The sequence below is a fragment of the Bison bison genome, unplaced genomic scaffold (genome assembly GCF_000754665.1).
Source record: "Bison bison bison isolate TAMUID 2011002044 unplaced genomic scaffold, Bison_UMD1.0 scf7180017864260, whole genome shotgun sequence".
NCBI classification, from domain to species: domain Eukaryota; kingdom Metazoa; phylum Chordata; class Mammalia; order Artiodactyla; family Bovidae; genus Bison; species Bison bison.
This window is the reverse complement of record NW_011494832.1, coordinates 616,918-636,718: the sequence shown is the minus strand read 5'-3', so window position 1 is coordinate 636,718 and position 19,801 is coordinate 616,918. Positions and strand designations below refer to the sequence as shown.

Genomic DNA, 19,801 nt, shown 5'->3' with positions numbered 1-19,801 from the left:
TGATCCAGTGGATGTTGGCAATTTGATATCTGGTTCTTCTGCCTTTTCTAAAACCAGCTTGAGCATCTGGAATTTCATGGTTCACGTATTGCTGAAGCCTGGCTTGGAGAATTTTGAGCATTACTTTACTAGGGTGTGAGATGAGTGCAATTGTGCAGTAGTTTGAGCATTCTTTGGCATTGCCCTTCTTTGGGGTTGGGATGAAAACTGACCTTTTCCAGTCCTGTGGCCACTGCTGAGTTTTCCAAATTTGCTGGCATATTGAGTGCAACACTTTTACAGCATCATCTTTCAGGATTTGGAATAGCTCAACTGGAATTCCATCAACTCCACTAGCTTTGTTTGTAGTGATGCTTTCTAAGGCCCACTTGACTTCACATTCCAGGATGTCTGGCTCTAGGTGAGTGATCACACCATTGTGATTATCTGGGTCTTGAAGCTGTTTTTTGTACAGTTCTTCTGTGTATTCTTGCCACCTCTTCTTAATATCTTCTACTTCTGTTAGGTCCATACCATTTCTGTCTTTTATCGAGCCCATCTTTGCATGAAATGTTCCCTTGGTATCTCTGATTTTCTTGAAGAGATCTCTAGTCTTTCCCATTCTGTTGTTTTCTCCTGTCTTTGCATTGATCGCTGAGGAAGGCTTTCTTATCTCTCCTTGCTATTCTTTGGAACTCTGCATTCAGATGGGAATATCTTTCCTTTTCTCCTTTGCTTTTCGCTTCTCTTCTTTTCACAGCTATTTGTAAGGCCTCCTCAGACAGCCATTTTGCTTTTTTGCATTTCTTTTCCATGGGGATGGTCTTGATCCCTGTCTCCTGTACAATGTCACGAACCTCCGTCCATAGTTCATCAGGCACTCTGTCAGATCTAGTCCCTTAAATCTATTTCTCACTTCCACCACTACTCAATATCTATCCTTAACTCCTCTACCCACCTGTTGAGGGTAGAGTATATTTAGAATCTGTTTTCTTCTCTCCATGCCTATCTAAACTGCCTGAGATCAAGCCTTATGTTATAACACTACTTAATGGCTAAAAATGTGCCAGTTACATTTGCATCCATGTAAATATGGGGTAAAATTGCCTTTTATGTTTTTTATATTAATCCAAATCAAAATATTGCCTTTATAGAGACTGCCATATACACAACTGTAGAAACTGATCTTTATACCATAACTACTAGCATTGTAGTGTTAGGCCCCAGTACTTTGTGTTTGGAGCAACATTACTTCGCTGGTCTGGTTTAAGGGAAATCATCAATATTTGAATTAGGTATTAAGTACTGGTGTTTTAAATTTTTATACAGAGACATCTAAGTTTACATATTAAGTTGAGTTTAAGGTTAAAGTTGGGCTTCCCAGGTAGTGCAGTGGTAAAGAATCTCCCTGCCAGTGCAGGAGATGTAAGAGACTTGGGTTTAATCCCTGGGTGGAGAAGATCCCCAGGAGTTGGAAATGGCGGCCCACTCCAATATTCCCGTCTGGAGACTTCCATAGACAGAGAACCTGGTGGCCTGCACTACGTGGGATTGCAAAGAGTCAGAAATGACCCAGTATGTACGCTACAATTTTCTATTTATTGTGGCGTTTCCTCACTGTGTGTGGGTTTGTACAGGTGGCTTGTCAAGGTTTCCTGGTTAGGGAAGCTTGTGTCGGTGTTCTGGTGGGTGGAGCTGTATTTCTTCTCTCTCCTTTCGAAGAGTTGGGTTGCTTTTCTGGGTGCCTGATGTCCTCTGCCGGCATTCAGAAGTTGTTTTGTGGAATTTACTCAGCGTTTAAATGTTCTTTTGATGAATTTGTGGGGGAGAAAGTGTTCTCCCCGTCCTACTCCTCCGCCATCTTGGCTCCTCCCCCCACTACAATTTTCTAAACTTTTTTCAGGTATATTACTGTTATCCACAATTTTGAGGTTTTAATATTATTCAGTACTAAATTTTTCAGAGTTGTTCTACTCTTTATTACTTCAGATTACCTTGTGATATAGCTGCATGATAATATGAAGGGTTAGAGGTAGGATTTGAAAACCTTAGTCATGATCATGTACACTGATAAATTTCTCCTACGGTATGCTTTAAATTTGAGGGAGGTTTGAAAACAAATCTTTGCGCTTTAAAAGAGAATAATCTAACTGACTTATCCAGTTCACCATAATGATGTTAAGTTGCTGTATTCTTACTCAGATTTGTGTGTGTATTTTCTCAGTGGGAAAGAGGCTTCTATAATCTTTCCCAGGTGTGCCTATAAGAATCTGGAATCTTTGACCTCCTTTGTTTACCTCCTATGTTACTTCCTTTCTTTAGATGATAGAGGCCAACAGAAATAACTGCTTTTTAAAAACTGGTAGAAAAAGGCTTTACATCTGGTCCTGCTGTGGTGGAGGTCCCTTCGCTTTAGAGGGAGATTACTAACAACTATGTTCTTTCCAGAATTCTGTAAAGTCATGAACATGACTGAGGAACTGAATTTCTATGGGATACTTAAATGCTTTGGAGCCATTAGCCATAGTAACTTGGTTTTTCTTTTTTTCATTTGTAGATTTGAATATCCAGTCATCAGGGTCTGGCTGTGTAAAGGTCCAAAATATTGAGTGTGATAATTGCAAAATTGAAACTGAGCAGGGGACTAGCATCTTACAGTCTGTTAAGGTATATTTATTTTTCTAATTTTGTTTTAATATTATTTTTTAAAACACTTTAAACTGTGAACCATGGTATCTAATGAAGGCTGTTATTCTGAACATCATTTACTGAAAATATTGAGTATCATTTATTCATCACTCAGAAATTCCTTGTAAAACTCTTGTTTTAAAATCAGTTTTGTTATGACACTGTAGAGGTTGTAGCAACTTTGGAGGTTTTCATAATATTACGTTTAGATTTCATTTCAAAGTGTACAGCAAAACTCATAATACATTCTTAGTATTTTTAGATCTTGCCAAGTTTAAGAAATTAAAGAATGATTTTCTTACATTTATTAAGGAGTAAGGAGAAGTCTTTACACATTATAAATATGCTTAAAATATTAAGTTAATCAAAATTATAATGTACCAGGTAGCCCATTACTTAAGGATTAAGTAGGTATTTCACTAAACAACAAAAGCTTTATTTTGTGCTGTAACACTTTTATATTTAATTTTCTTAAAATCAAATTTGTCTCAGCTCTAAATGATTTCAAACACATATTGATAAATTTAGCTTATTCTTACTGGTACTTCTTATATTTGCATATTCAAAACTCAATACTTTTGTGAACTTTGTTAGTATTGCTGAAGAGAAGTCAGTCATCTCTGCTTCATAATTGCAAAACATTTTCACTTTTAGTTTTATAAACACTAATTAGAATGATTAATTGGATGCATTAAGTTTTTTTTACAGTATTTGTTTTGTTCCAACCACCTTTGTTTACACACCTGCCTTTGTCATCTGTTCACATGTGATCCTTTTCAATACATTTAGTTGCACAAATATCAAAAAAGATTACATACACTTTTGGAAAAATGAGATGGTTCTGGTTCTTATTGTAAAAGATTGCACAATGCGGTTTTCATGTTGAATGACTAACTGAATGAAAATACCGTGGCTCCTTTTTGTTCTTATAAACGTATTGTTCACTCATCAATGCTTGAATTTCAGAACACTCAGCTAGAATATCGTCCCCTGGAGACTCAGAGTCTTAGATTTTCAATTTCACAATCAAACTTAGAAACAACTATACTGCTGTCTTTGTCTTTGCAATCATCTTTTGACTCATCTGAAAATTCTGAAATATCTATTTTGTCAGTTTTTCTTTTTTCTATCTTTGTGTGCATAACATGAAAAATGATTTCTCAGCTTTGGCACTATTGACATTTTGGGCTATGATAAATTTTTGTTGTCAGGGGCTGACCTATGCACTCTACGGTGTGTAGTAGTATTCCTAGCTTCTATAAATAAAGTGCTAAGAAACAGTCCTCATTTAGGACAATGAAAACTATCTCCACACATTGTCCTCCTCTGGGGGGCAAAATCACCTTTCGTTAAAAAACACCATTCAAAACTTCCCTCGTAGCTCAGTCTGTAAAGAATCTGCCTGCAATGCAGGAGACCCAGGTTCGATTCTTAGGTTGGGAAGATCCCCTGGAGAAGACAATGGCACCCCATTCCAGTATTCTTTCCTGGGAAATCGCATGGACAGATGGGCGGGCTACAGTACATGGGGTTGCAATAGTCGCACATAACTCAGCAACTAAACCACCACCACCAAACACCATCCAAAGCAAGTGTATCATTCTTCTGTTGTCTTATTCTTTTAGTCATTTTCTGTCAGAGTTAGGAATAATTGAAAAATTATATTGAAATAACTACTCAGATAATGAAGTAGCAAAATGTTTTGAGACATATGAAAAATAAGATTACTAAGATCCCATAATGTATTTTAGATTTACAAAGGAGCCCAGTGGACCATTACAGTAATTTTAAGATAGAATAATGCTTATCCAATTTAAAAAATTTGTATATCTTCTATTTATTTTTTTAGGATACCTCTTAAAAAGAATAAAAGTCATGATACATCAGTCCTACAAATAGAATGTGTTAGTTGCTCAGTTGTGTCGTACTCTTTGTGACCCCATGGACTGCAGCCCACCAGGCTCCTCTGTTCATGGAATTCTCCAGGCCAGAATATGGGTTTGGTTGCCATTGCCTTCTCCAGGGGATCTTACCCACCCAGGGATACAACCCAGGTCCCCCTCATTGCAGGCAGATTCTTTACCAACTGAGCCACCAGAGAAGCCCTCAAATAGAATAGTTCAAAAATATTCAAAAATTAAATTTGGGTCCACTGAATTTTAGTGATAGTTAGGAGAATTGAGTTGAGAGAATCATTCTTGAGATCTCAGAATTTAACTGACTTAAGTTCACAAATGGGAACACTTCATAAAATACCTGGTTTAAAGCTTTGAATACGGTATAATATTATTTCTAGTTAGTGATTGCCTTTAATGTAAGTTTCTCTTCCACTCATTTTAAGGATTTGAGATATATTTGATCTATGTAATAAGATGTTTATAGCAATATTAATAGCTACTGGTGGCTCAGTGGTAAAGAATCTGCCTGTTAATGCAGGAGACATGGAAGATATAGATTCCGATCCCTGGGTTGGGAATATCCCCTGGAGGAGGAAATGGCAACCAACTCCAATATTCTTGCCTGGGAAATCTCAAGGACAGAGGAGTCCGGTGGGCTACAGTCCATGGGGTCTCCAAAGAGTCATATACAACTTAGTGACTGAACAACAACAAGCAACAAAACTGTCTACTGAGTTATTATATATCCAGAAACTTAGCTAAGCCTTCATTTATTCCATAAATTGTCTCCTTTTTACCAAGGAAGAAACTGTCAGATACAGAGACCGAGGAACTCATTTAGGTTCCCATAGTTAATACATAGAGCTAAGATTTGAACTTGGGTCTTTCTGCATTCCAAGCTTATGCTGTTTTCACCTTTCTTTATTGTCCAAGCAAAATGTCTAGCAGTAGTACATTTTTTCAGCATAATTAGGGAATAAATAAGTAAACTTTTCAAGCAATAGTCTCTTACCTCATTGAATGCCACACATTTGCATTTTCTTAAATGCAGTAATAATAGTTTATATTATACTAAATAGCTTCTGACTTATTTAAACATTTTAACTTTCATATTAGTTTTGAGCTTTAGACTTCTTTGAAAATAGGATGATTATTTACTTGGAAAAAATATACATGTATATGAAATTTTGCTTACAATTTCATAAGTTTTGCAGACTCTAGAATCTCATGTGAGTTTGGTTAAGAACTCTTGTTGTTCAGCCCTGTCTGACTCTGTGACCCCATGGACTGCAGCACGCCAGGCCTCCCTGTCCTTCAGTTATTTTGGAGATGTTCTTTTTTAAAGCTCATGAATTACTTGTCTGCTTAATAAAGACTGTATTATTAAATACAATTGGACTTCTGACTCATGTTTCTATGGGCATGAAGTAGTCTACCATGCTGTAATATAAATGAACTTTTTAAGAGGGGTTCATTTTGCCCTTTTTACTGAATTTTTTGAATTTCATCCCTGGGCTGTTTTATCTAAAGTTTTACTGTTGTGTTTTTTTTCCCTCTGAGTAAGCAACCAGAAGGTATATGATTGTTTTGAACTTTTTCCCCTACTTTTTAGATACTTTTCTGTTGTTGCTGGTTGTGATCTTGATGGGTTTGCTTTTGCTGTCTTTCATTCTCTGATATTTACGTGTTCTTTTTCTCTTTATACTTGTAGTAGAACTGAAGACTTACACAGATATTAAGGTGAAGAAAGATACTCTGAAAAATAGATCGAACCATCTAATAGCTCACACACAACTATGAAAAATAGATCGAACCATCTAATAGCTCACACACAACTATAGTTTAGTTTTCATTTGTGTCCAAGTTTATTTTTCATTTGTGTGGGTAACTCATTTCTATTCAGTTACTGTAGGTTCCTTTCATCTTCTGGCTCTGTCATCTATTAAAGCCTTATTGTAATATACACTCACCTGATGGAAGGGGCAGAGCACAGAGAAGGCACATCAGTTCTTCTAAAAGCACAAGCCTGGGTATTAAACATAGTATTTCCACGTATATTTTATTGGCAAGAACTCAGAAGCACCTAGGTGGCGCTAGTGGTAAAGCACCTCGCCTTCCAGTGCAGGAGGTGTAAGTTTAATTCTGTTTATAATTTACTGTTTTCCAGTATATCACCTGATAAAGTTGTTTAACCTTTCTGATTCTTGAATTACTTTCTCTGTAAAATGGGGAAACACATAATATGCATCACTCTGAGTTGTGAGAATTAAATGTTAGTTTGTGTAAAGTAGCGAACACTGTTATTGATGCAAAGAGAATGCCAAGTCATAGATGTTACTGTTATTAATAATATGCATATTAATAATGATGAACAGTAACATTGATTATTGTTATCATCTTTATCATTTATGTTTAGTTAGCCAGTCACAGTGATCTTTGACTCCCACCCCTTTCTTCAGTTAAGCTACTGAAACTCCTGAGTATCTTTTTTTCCCTTTAGTCCAAACAGCTTTATTTAATCCCTGTAACAGCAGTTGACATTCTTTTCTCACAGATGTTATTATTCAAAGCAGTACATTTCTATTTCATTCCTAGTTCCTCTGTTACTGCTTTATTATTATTATTTTAAAAGAAATGTATAAAATGTTGAATATTTATTAGTGTAAGTCAAATTTATGCTCTCTTTTTCTATATGTGTATTTTGTATTTGTCTTTCAGAGTCAAAAATTACATGTCCAAACAACAGGAGGCAAAGTGATCTGCCTGGGAACGGTTTATGGAAATATAGATATCCATGCATCAGATAAAAGTGTGAGATTGAAATTTTCATTTTTAATAGTTGTAGTTTTGTCTCAGGTTGGCTCACATAGAGGGTAGATTCTACAAAATTTGTGGTATAACTTCCCCTTTTTAATTCATTTTAGTTTATTAGTAAGTTTAAGTTTGAAATAGAGATGATTAAATATTATACAATTTAATTTTAAATTTGTGTTTTAAAACTTTTGTTATTAGTTCCTTATTTGGAATCAGTAATATCTTTAAATATTTAGCATTTGTTTAAAATTTTTTTTAAGTGAAGTAGAGTTCATTTACAGTATTGTGGTAATTTCTGCTATATAGCAAAGTGATTCAGTTATATACACATATGCATTCTTTTTTATATTCTTTCCATTATGGTTTATCCCAGGGTGTTGAATATAGTTCACTGTGCTGTACAGTAGGATCTTACTGTTTATCCATTCTATGTGTAATAGTTTGTGTCTAACCCCAAACTCCCAGTGCCTTCTTCCCAAATATTTAATATTTAATTCTGATTCTGAAGAGAGTTTTTTTTTTTGATCATGGGTTAAAATTATTCATTAAGTAATACTATGAAGAAGTGAAGTGAAGTGAAAGTTGCTCAGTTGTGCCCGACTCTTTGTGACCCCCATGGACTATACAGTCCATGGAATTCTCTAGGCCAGAATACTGGAGTGGGTAACCTTTCCCTTCTCCAGGGGATCTTCCCAACCCAGGGATTGAACCCAGGTCTCCCACATTGCGGGCGGATTCTTTTACCAGCTGAGCCACAAGGGAAGCCCCAAGTAGTACTATAATTGGAATTAAAATTTTCTTAGTGTTAGGTTTATTTGAGTATTTTTTTTTACCCAATGCCTGTTTATTTTGCCTTTAGGCAATTGAAGGATGAGTTTGAAAACTCAACTTTCTTCAGTATTTTCCACAAGATGGCGCCATTAGATAGCATTACTGTTTTCCAAACGCTTTTATTAGCCATAGGAATTTTCATTTTTATAAGACAGTTTGCATTTTTCATTCAACTTTTGTTGCTTTCTGTGGTTTAACATAGTATTAAGAATAAAGGTATGATTTTGAAGTATAAATTGTCAACAATTTTTCAGCACAGTCAATAATATATTTAATCTTTTAGAAAGGTGTAAGCCACCTTTTGGGCTTCCCAAGTGACAGTAGTGGTAAAAACCCCGCTGCCAATGCAGGAAACATGAGAGACTCCAGTTTCGTCCCTGGGTCAGGAAGATCCCCTGGAGGAGGGCATGGCAACCCACTTCAGTATTCTTGCCTGGAGAACCCCATGCCCCTGCAGGGCATGGCAACCCTCTCCAGTATTCTTGCCAGGAGAGCCTGGTGGTCTGCAATCAGTGGGGTCGTAGAGAGTCAGACACGACTGAAGTGACTTAGCACACAGGCACAAGCCATCTTTTGGGGCTTCTGTGGTGGCTGAGCAGTAAAGAATCCACTTGCAATACAGGAGACGAAAGAAACGCAGATTCAATTCCTGGGTCAGGAAGATCCCCTGGAATACAAACTGGCAACCCACTCCAGTATTTCGCCTGGAAAATTCCATGGACAGAGGAGCATCGCAAGTTACAGTCCATGGGGTTGCAAAGAGTCAGTCATGACTGAGCACACAAGCCATCTTTTATTTTACACTTAGATAATTTGCATGGCTCTTTCGTCATAAATTTGTTCAGTTCCATACTCAACTATATCCTCAGATGATTGGTAGAGAGGAACTGGAATCCTATATGTAGATTATTGTTGGCATAATTAAACAAGGCAGGTTATCACACTAATTATTATACCTTTTTATTTTTCATAGCCTTTTCCTTAGAACCTGTGGGAGACTGTTTAAACCGAAACATTTAAATGTATCTTTTTAAAAAGTGTTGAAAGACACTGCCTGGCTTTATGTGGCAGTTGTTTTGAGATGGCATTTAGCTTCACCTCTCTGATTGTGGTCTTGGAGGTACAAAAGGGAAATTGGACAACTGCAGTTGTAGAATAGTACACACTGATGTTCAGATGTAACTATCAAAGATTTAAATCATCATAATTATTTACTATTTTTAATATTTTGGCCACTGTTTCCACTCATCATTTATCTTTTCTGTCAACTTTCATGGTCTATTGAATATTCGTTTATTCCTACTTTCTGTTTTTGTTTGTTTGTTTGTTTCCTGCCTAACTGAGTTTTGTGTTGTGCTAACAAATGTATTTTGATATTTCTTTTAGTTTATATTATGCATAATGTTAATTTTTAATACATATTTCTAAGTTTGTGGGGCTTTATATAAAAAATGCTTATAAAATATATTAACTTTTAATATACAGCTTTCATGGAAATGTTTTGGATATTTGAGAGGTAGCATACTGAATTGGTTAAGAGCACAAAATTGAGCATCAGTGTACTTGGGTTTGAATCCTGGCACAGCCACTAACTAAGCTCTTTACTTTCAGATTAGTTATTTAACCTCTATGTATTTTGGTTTTCTGGAAAATGGAATAATAATAACGGTGTTAACTCAGATGGTTGTCATGAGGATTAAATGAGTTAAAACATAATATAGATAAAGTAATTAATACAGTGTCTGGCATAGCTAACTCTGTTGTAGTGTTGATGACAATGATGTTGATAGAGGTAAATGAAACACAGGAAAGATAATTTGACAAGTCCTAAACCTCATGCAGTAGAGAAGGAAATGGCAACCCACTCCAGTGTTCTTGCCTGGAGAATCCCAGGGATGGGGGAACCTGGTGGGCTGCCGTCTATGGGGTCACACAGAGTTGGACACGACTGAAGCGACAGTAGCAGCAGCAAACCTCCCAGTTAACTTGACTGAGACTCTTTCATTATTCACAACATAGGGATGGTGATTTTTTTGTTTTTCCTGAAGAAGATTGTGAGAATCAAGTGAGCATAATAAATACTCTGTTGTATTCTATATGTATCATTTTATATGAAATGGCTATTTTTAAATTGTATTGTTAATTTCAGTATCCTAAATTTGATACAGAGAAGGTAGAAATCCATTTTATCTAATTGTTGAATGAACTGATGATATAGTTATCATTTGACCTTCCTTTCTTAGTTTGGACTACAAGGCCACAATTTTCCCTTAAAACTTCATTTTAATTTGATAATGTTTATTTATAATAACTAGACTTTATGAGAAAAAGTTCTTTTTGTGTAGGAAGGCAGATTAATTTATAGCAATATCTAAGAAAGGTATTTTTGAGTCTGCTTTTTGTTCTTTTTTTAAATAGCTCCTTTTCTCAACAAGCAAGCTGTGCAGTTTAAATGAGTCTATTTTTTACCCTTTGTGCTATTTCCATTAATATAAATCAGACCATCAATATTTAAACTATGGTGCCCTAAGTTTAATTGTTCTAGTTAGTATCTGATACAATGCATTATATATGCCCCTCAGTGAATTTTCTATTTCTTTAAAGTAATTTTATTGATTGATTGGTTAAAATAGTTATATTATTGTGGCGAGAGTTGTATTTTTGCTTGCTTTCATTTGCTTTGAGGATTTTTTTTAGCTTCCTACAGGGTAAAATATTTAGTGTTTAATGAACAAGTCAATTTTTAGCTTTTTCTAGTAAAAAGCTTTTTCTAGTAAATTTTAGCTTTTTTAGTAAATTTTTCATATTTTTTTTTAGTACATAAGGAATGTCTTAAAGGCTTTATTTGATTGTGAGGAGAGTCTAATCAAAAGTTCCTCCTTTGCCAATTCAATTAAGTTTCTAATATTCTTTCAATATTTATCTTTTGGTATTCCCTAAAACAGCCTCACTATTTATAAAAAGCTAGAGTATTCATACTTGTCTGCTTTATGGAAATACTCGGAGAATTTGAAGCTATGCATAAAGCAACTTTTCATAAAGAAAGTTTTTAGGTAAAGAATAATGTTTTTAGAAATATTAAACTTTTATTGTTACACTGAAGAATGCAAAGCATGTGTATCCTCACAAATATGAATGTATGTAAAATATCTGTCCTTTGACAGATTTATCGAAACTAGATTTAAAGTAAACCTGTGAATCCATAATTAGTGGAAAAGAAACTGTAGTAGATAAGAAGTAATTGGGTGTATTTAATATATCTAATAAAAGTCCATTAAAAAGGAAAATTTTATACTTCATATCCAGATGGCAAAGTAATTCTAGTGTACTTACCATAACAACCTCTAGGTACTTTTATTTCTCTTTTCATATTTTAGTATTCTTGAAACTCAATTCTTATTAGATAATATTTTGCACTCAACAGTTTTTGAAGGAAGTGTTAAGACTGAATAATACTGATGCCAATGTGTTGAGAAACAAAGATGTTCTGTCTTTAAATACCTCAGTGTAATGCTTGAATCTGACCCTGGGCAAAACTGTGGCATGCCTTCCTGGTGATTTAGTTTTTATGTCAGCAATTTTATATTAGCAATCACTTTATATTTATAAAATATTTGCTTAAAATACTATAAAGATAATCTGGAGTTCTTAATTAGATATCTTCATTAATTAGATATCTTCATTTTACATTGTGCTCAGTATTTGAGACATAAATGCATACTAAATTTTGTTAGGGAAGCTTAGACATAAATATAAAAGTATTTCCATTTTGCTCAATGTAAAACTACTGACATTCAATGTAAAGGGGAAAAATTCTAGAAATAATAGTTTATTTACTGCATTAACAGATGAGAGGAGAAAAATCATATGATAGTCCAATAAAATCAGATAAGGTATATGCTAAAATTTAAAACCCATTCATGATTTAAACAGCAACAACAACAAAACAGATATGAAATAAAAGGGAACTTCCTTAGTCTTAACAAAAAGGGATCTAGAAGATCTCTATAGCAAACATCATACTTAATGACGCAGTGTTGTAAGCTTTCCCTCTGAGAACAGGAATTAGATAAGGATGCTTACTTGTAACGTCATCACTTCTATTCACTGTTGAATTGAAGGCCTGAGCTGAATAAGCCAAGAAAGAGCAAGAAAAAAAATATGAGGATTGGAAAGGAAGAAATGAAACTATCATTTGTAAACAATATAATTATGCATATAGAAAAATTATTTAAATTCAGGTAAGTTATTAGAATTAAGTGAGTTTAGTGAGGTTTGGATTTAAGGTCAAATACAAAAGCCAATTAAGATGAAATGATGTTTAAAAATGCCAAAAAAAAAATAAAAATGCCTTTTATAATGATATTTAGAAAACATAAAATATATGAATAAATTTAACAAAATATGAAGAACTCTACATAGAAGATATAAAACATTATTAGGAAGAAAGTAAAGATCTAAATAAATGAAGGAATATAATGGATCTGTTCCATAGAGAATACACTGTTGCTCATAATCATGTAATTAGAGCTGGGGAGTTGAAGTCAATAAGTTGATTGCATGCTGTACATATTAGTTGCTCACGAATTCTGTTGGTACCATTTTCACTTTTTATTAGCCTTCATTTTATACTGATTTGAATCTTTCTCTTACTAGACTGTGACTGTAGATAAACTACAGGGAAGTTCTGTTAATATATCTACTGAAGATGGTTTGCTGAAAGTCAAGTATCTTTATACAGAATCATCGTTTCTGTCTTCTGCTGCTGGGGATATTACATTAGGAAGTGTTCATGGTAAGATGACAAAGGCCTAATACATCTTAGATATGCCATGTAACAAATTTTAAGAGATGACTCTATTTCTTTGTAGTTGAAGGAGGATCTGCAAATTAGGAAGGTGTCCCTCTAAATAATTACAAACTAATCGTCTTTAAAAACCCACAAAATAAAGTGACTCATAATGTACTGAATTTTATTTTGTCAAGAAATTGAATATCATGTTGTTATACATGAAGCTAAAAATAATTCTGATTTTTAATGCATTTCCTTGTAGAATGGAACAAACAACAAAGAAATGTGTGCAGGACTATTCAGAGGAAAGCATGATGAAGTGAAAGCAGTGTTAAAAAATAAAGATGGGTTCTGAGTGTTTTATGTTATGATAGGAAAGCTAAGGATGAAATAAATTAAACATTTGTTTGAGACATTATAGCAATTCAGTGATACTAATTTTGGCTAAAATACTTTAGTGTGTACTAGCACCAGGTCCTCTCAGTGCCCTGCCATTTTCAGTGTTCTTTAACTAAATACAATCTTACAACTTTCAAAACATGTCTCTGCAGTTAAATAATGTTACTTAGTTAACTTTTGTGTTATTGAAAGAAAAGAATAGAACATAATGGTGATGTAATATGGCAGCCATGAAATTAAAAGACGCTTACTCCTTGGAAGGAAAGTTATGACCAACCTAGACAGCATATTCAAAAGCAGAGACATTACTTTGCCAACAAAGGTCCATCTAGTTAAGGCTATGGTTTTTCCAGTGGTCATGTATGGATGTGAGAGTTGGACTGTGAAGAAAGCTGAGCGCGGAAGAATTGATGCTTTTGAACTGTGGTGTTGGAGAAGACTCTTGAGAGTCCCTTGGACTGCAAGGAGACCCAACCAGTCCATTCTAAAGGAGATCGGTCCTGGGTGTTCTTTGGAAGGAATGATGCTAAAGCTGAAACTCCAGTACTTTGGCAACCTCATGCGAAGAGTTGACTCATTGGAAAAGACCCTGATGCTGGGAGGGATTGGGGGCAGGAGAAGAAGGGAATGACAGAGGATGAGATGGCTGGATGGCATCACTGACTTGATGGACTTAAGTCTGAGTGGACTCTGGGAGTTGGTGATGGACAGGGAGGCCTGGCGTGCTGCGATTCATGGGGTGGCAAAGAGTCAGACGCAACTGAGTGACTGAACAGAACTGAACTGAATATGGCAGAGGGCATGTTGGTATTTAGTGTCACTCAGCATGCTTTTTAATTTCCACATAGCGGATGATTTAAGTCCAGGCATGTTTTCTGAAATATATATAGATATTAATAGAATTAAGAATCTCTTATCCTGGCAGGTAGTGTATACACATCTGCTGAATGCCTTTTGGACCATTTTCCAGGAGTTATAAACAAACTTTTGCTGTACGTAGTCCATACTCATTTAACTTCTATAGGAAAGCTGAATATTGTTGTCTATATACTTTGGTGAAACTTCCAGATTTTCATAATCAACATGGATTATTAAGTAGTATTAGAAAACCTGACTAGTGCTAACCATGCTGTATAGTAAACTGGCAAGTAGTCTTACAGTTAAAAAGAAAACTAAAAAAATGAGAACTTAAATGCTTGAAATAATTATTGAACCTCAATTTCATAGTTAAACCTTGTCAATAATTCTTGTAGGCTTAAAGCATTATTTGAGACCAGAGTAACTTGTGTCCAGTAGAGCTGCACCTAAATAAAGCAAATAGTTTTCTTACTTATTCATCAGGGTTTTTTTTTTTTTTTTTTACTCAGTTATGCCTTCACTAGTTCTGGTACTTTGTAACTCCATATTTGAACAATGACTTATATGTAAGCATTGCATTTCTAACTGTCAATTGTAACTAAAAGTGCTGTACTTAATATATTAAGTAACTTTTAGTGGAAAAGCAGTTCCTTACCATATTACATGTTGATTAACACTCAGGATAGATAAGAACAGCTCTCTTCTCTGCAGTACTTTATATCATGTTTATTCTAAATTCATTAACATTTAATTTTTTTTTTTTTTGCTTTAAGTTAGTCAAGAATTGAACTTGGTACAATTTAACATCAGTAGTTTGCATGATAGTAAAACAAATGTACTTTTTGGAAGCAGTCCTCAAATACTCTGCTGCTGCTGCTGCTAAGTCGCTTCAGTCGTGTCCAACTCTGTGCGACCCCATAGATGGCAGCCCACTAGGCTCCCCCGTCCCTGGGATTCTCCAGGCAAGAACACTGGAGTGGGTTGCTGCCGGGGTCCAGCCCCAGCAGGATCCAGGGGTACCCTCAGGATGACAGCATAGGCGATAAGGAAAGTAATAAGGGAAGAGAAAGAGGCTTGATCTTCCTTGGTTTACACAGAAAGCCAATAAAGCTCTTGTGTTCCAAGGAGTCATCCTGAAAGAAGAGAGAGAGAAAAAGAGAGAAAAGGAAAAAAAGAATGACATGGGGAGACCGAGCTTCGGTGAGCGAGGCCCATAACTTTATTTTCAAAAGGAACTTGTATACCTTGACTTGTACATAGAGGGAAATGAAAGATGCAAAGTCATACAGAGTCAGCCCAAACATTACATCTGTTTTGTCTTTATTGAAACCAGGATTTTTTCTGCATACCTTTTCCATAGACAATGTTGTGTACATTATCTTCTGGCCTTGGAGGCCTGTGGACATTTTATGACTCTTTTTTGATAAAAGCTGCTCAACCAGAAAACTTACTTTCCCTTGAAGTGTTTTTTCTTTATATTTCTAATCTGTGTCAGCCTCAGAAAGTGCTAAACAGAGTTACATTCTCACAGAGCAAAGGTGTAGTGGGTCACAACAAAGAAAGAACCAATTAGCTCAAAGTTCTGATGTGGTTAATTCCAAGGCTGCTACTTGTTTTTCTTACATTCCAACTATGTTAACCAATGCACTCCCAGGTGCACAATGGATAAGGGATATGAGCATTGGCTTAACAATGAAATCCTACACCAGCACTACTCTAATAGTTTTTAACTCTTTGAAGAGCTCTGTATTTTTAGAATGTTTTAGGCTTTCCGTGTCTCTCATGGTTGGGAGGCTGTGCACAATCATGTGTGTTAATTGTAAGAGTATGGATAAACCTGTCAGGCAAGCTAGAAAGCCATCAGAGGGGTTTGAATTGAAACACTCCTATCATGCCCAGGAGACTTATTAACTAAAGCCCTAAGTTGACTTTTTCCAGAGAAAGGTGGTCGGGGATAGCCCCCTGTTAATGTCAGAAGAGTTGGTGAAAGGCACAAAATAGTAAGACAGACAGATTCTGGTTGTGGGGTAGATGCTCGAGCAGATCCAGGGGGTCCCTTGAGGCCTGATCCGCCTTTGCCTGTCAGGTTCTCTCTGCATGACCTTTGTCATGGGTGGGATTTCCCGTGGTGGCTCCCGGCAGGTTGCCATTTCCTTCTCCAATGCATGAAAGTGAAAAGTGAAAGTGAAATCACTCAGTTGTGTCCGACTCTTAGCGACCCCATGGACTGCAGCCTACCAGGCTCCTCCATCCATGGGATTTTACAGGCAAGAGTTGCTGGAGTGGGGTGCCATTGCCAAAATACTCTAGGTCTCTTGATTAGTTACAGTGGCTGAAATGGAAACAGATGGCTAGAAATAAAAGAGTTCATTCTTTAGCTTTTGTAAAGTGTTTTTTATTTACTGACCTCTACTTTGAAGTCAAATACCTTTTACTGGGTTGTTTAATCAGACTTGCATCCTCTTTCAGACTTTGTCTCTGATTGGATTTTTGAAAGGAGACTATAAGATGGAAATGAAGAGTGTAGCAGATTTACCAGGGAGGCCTCTGGGACCCAATGCCATACTAAGGAAGAAAGCCTAGTTTCCACAGGAGAGATTAAACTTGATGAGTCTCAGCAACCCCAAAGGATGCTGTGAAGCTGAGATGGTCCTCAGAATTGTTTCAGGTTGGGATGAGGGGAGGTGGACCTTTATGTCCCCAGTCCTAAGATGCAGGCTGCCCCAGAAGCAGTATGATCCTGTATCAAAATGGCTCTGTTCAGCTAAACCAGTTCCCTAAGCAGGCAGACCATTGAGGACTGTCTGCCAGCAGTATTCCCAGTAGATCAGAAAATAAGCCCTTCAGTTACAGAGGGGATTCTGGATGACAACGTACAGCATCCTCTACCTTTATTGATTCACACAATACCTTTATTGACCACCTACTGTGTGCCAGATTTTCAGGCCCCAGGGGTATGAAGTTGGGCAGGAGATGATCTCTATCTTTAAAGAACTCATAGTCTAGTGGGAGGATTGGGTGTCATCTTTCTTGTTTGTAATATTAGTAGAGCAGAAAGAAGTAGAAGGGAAAATTGATCCAGTTGCCACAGTACAAAAGGTTCCATTTGTACAAAGATTGTACAAATACAAAAGGTTGTTCAGCTCTGCTTTCTCTATCTAATCCTTGGCTCTCCCTCTACTTGGTTTTCCAGTGGTAGTCAGTATAAGAGAGAGAGAGATTTGAAAGAAACCATTTTTGTTTTTCAGTCACACCCAGTGCCTACCTACTTTTTAAGTCACCCTTCAGAGAGGCCCCAGTTTCTTGCCTTTCCCTTCTATGCCACACCTAGTTCCATCCTTGTCTCAAGGGATTATATGCACATGTTCCTTGAGTCTGGAGTGTGAGGATGGGATGGTATAGAAGAGTAGCCAATGTTCTAGCCCTACATCCTAATAAGTTTAAAGATAGAGTCATGACTGTGGGGAGGAAGTCCCTATGTTCTAGCTATTGGAGTTTAGTAGGGAGAGATACCTCCCAAGTGTCACCCTACGCTGGAACACTAAATATATATTCCAGTGAATTCTTTGTTGTAAGTGGTGATGGTCATATAATGCAAATTAGATCCATATTTTGGTTGTATTTAAGTAAACTAGCTTGGGAATCTTTTATGGGAAAATAGATTGCTACTTCTAAACATCTTACAGAAAATAAACTCATAAGAATATATATATTCTAAGACCTGCCTCTTCAGGATTTGTTTAGTTTGGCTTCTTTTTCATACAGTAGATCTTTGTTTTTTAACTCCAACATACAGATGTTGTAAAAGCCTTTTATACCACAAACATCATAACAATAACTGTCTTCAGATATATGAATTTGGAGCCCTTGTGTCAGTAGGGGTGTGTGTGTGCACTAAATTGCTTCAGTTGTGTCTGAATCTTTGTGACCCTAGGGACCATAGCTTGCCAGACTCTTCTGTCCATGGAATTTTCCAGGCAAGAATATTAGAGTGGGTTTCCTTGCCCTCCTCCTGAGGATCTTCCTGACCCAGGGATCGAACCCATCTCTCTTATGTCTCCTGCATTGGCAGGCGGGTTCTTTACCACTACCACTGCCTGGGGTGCCCATCAGTAGGTGGGTGGCCGTTTGTGTGAAAGTGTGTTTAAACCAAACATTTATTGTGTGCTTCAGTGAGTCTGCTGCTTTTACTTGCTGGATAATTGGCTGTTTACAAATGAAGAATACAAAACTTAGAAATATCTAATTGTTTGCTCTCAGTTATAAGTTAATTAGTGGAAGAGCAAGTATTCAATCCAGATTTCTTGACTTTTAGGGAGATGTTTTAAAACAGTGTTTGTACATAGCCATAGTAAATTTCTTGATTGCAACCCAAATTCTGTCATCACTTTGAGGGCTTCCTGGGTTGCTCTACAGATGCTTCCTCTAGGCAAACAACACTATAACACAGATGCACTGCTTCAGCTAGGTTCTGAATTGTAAACTCCAGTTTCAGAATCATTTATTATTCCTTAAATGAGTTTTTGGTATTCCATAGAGTGTCTGGCTGGAGAAGGCAATGGCGACCCACTCCGGTACTCTTGCCTGGAAAATCCCATGGACAGAGGAGCCTGGTAAGCTGCAGTCTGTGGGGTCGCGAAGAGTTGGACACAACTGAGCAACTTCACTTTCACCTTTCACCTTCATGCACTGAAGAAGGAAATGGCAACCCACTCCAGTGTTCTTGCCTGGAGGATTCCAGGGAGAGGGGAGCCTGGTGGGCTGCCGTCTATGGCGTTGCACAGAGTCGGACACGACTGAATCGACTTAGCAGCAGCAGCAGCAGTGTGTCTGGGTTCAGCTTATCTCCATGGAGCCATTCAGGTCTTCAGTTCATTCTATAAAAGTGTTGCTGCTATCTTCAGTGTGTGGCTTCGAAGGGTTCCTTCCATAAAGGAACAGGGAGCTTGAAATTTATTTTTTGTCTATGATTTCTTTTTGTTCATATCAGATCAGATCAGATCAGTCGCTCAGTCGTGTCTGACTCTTTGCGACCCCATGAATCGCAGCACGCCAGGCCTCCCTGTCCATCATCAACTCCCGGAGTTCACCCAGGCTAATGTCCATCGAGTCAGTGATGCCATCCAGTCATCTCATCCTCTGTCGTCCCCTTCTCCTCCTGCCCCGAATCCCTCCCAGCATCAGAGTCTTTTAAAACGAGTCAACTCTTCACATGAGGTGGCCAAAGTACTGGAGTTTCAGCTTTAGCATCATTCCTTCCAAAGAAATCCCAGGGCTGATCTCCTTCAGAATGGACTGATTGGATCTCCTTGCAGGCCAAGGGACTCTCAAGAGTCTTCTCCAACACCACAGTTCAAAGCATCAATTCTTCAGCACTCAGCCTTCTTCACAGTCCAACTCTAACATCCATACATGACCACAGGAAAAACCATAGCCTTGACTAGACAGACCTTTGTTGGCAAAGTAATGTCTCTGCTTTTGAATATGCTATCTAGGTTGGTCATAACTTTCCTTCCAAGGAGTAAGCATCTTTTAATTTCAT

At 36.8% G+C, this 19,801-nt stretch overlaps 1 protein-coding gene across 1 annotated transcript in view; it reads left to right on the top strand.

Annotated features, from left to right (window-relative positions):
* The window catches only part of FAM185A (family with sequence similarity 185, member A), a 78,170-nt gene that overhangs the window by 3,740 nt on the left and 54,629 nt on the right, over positions 1 to 19,801 (top strand). Inside the window, exons 2-4 of the mRNA XM_010848086.1 lie at positions 2,537 to 2,646; positions 7,284 to 7,376; positions 12,867 to 13,005. Coding sequence (XP_010846388.1) covers positions 2,537 to 2,646; positions 7,284 to 7,376; positions 12,867 to 13,005 — 342 coding nt within the window. The remainder of the gene's footprint in view (positions 1 to 2,536; positions 2,647 to 7,283; positions 7,377 to 12,866; positions 13,006 to 19,801) is intronic.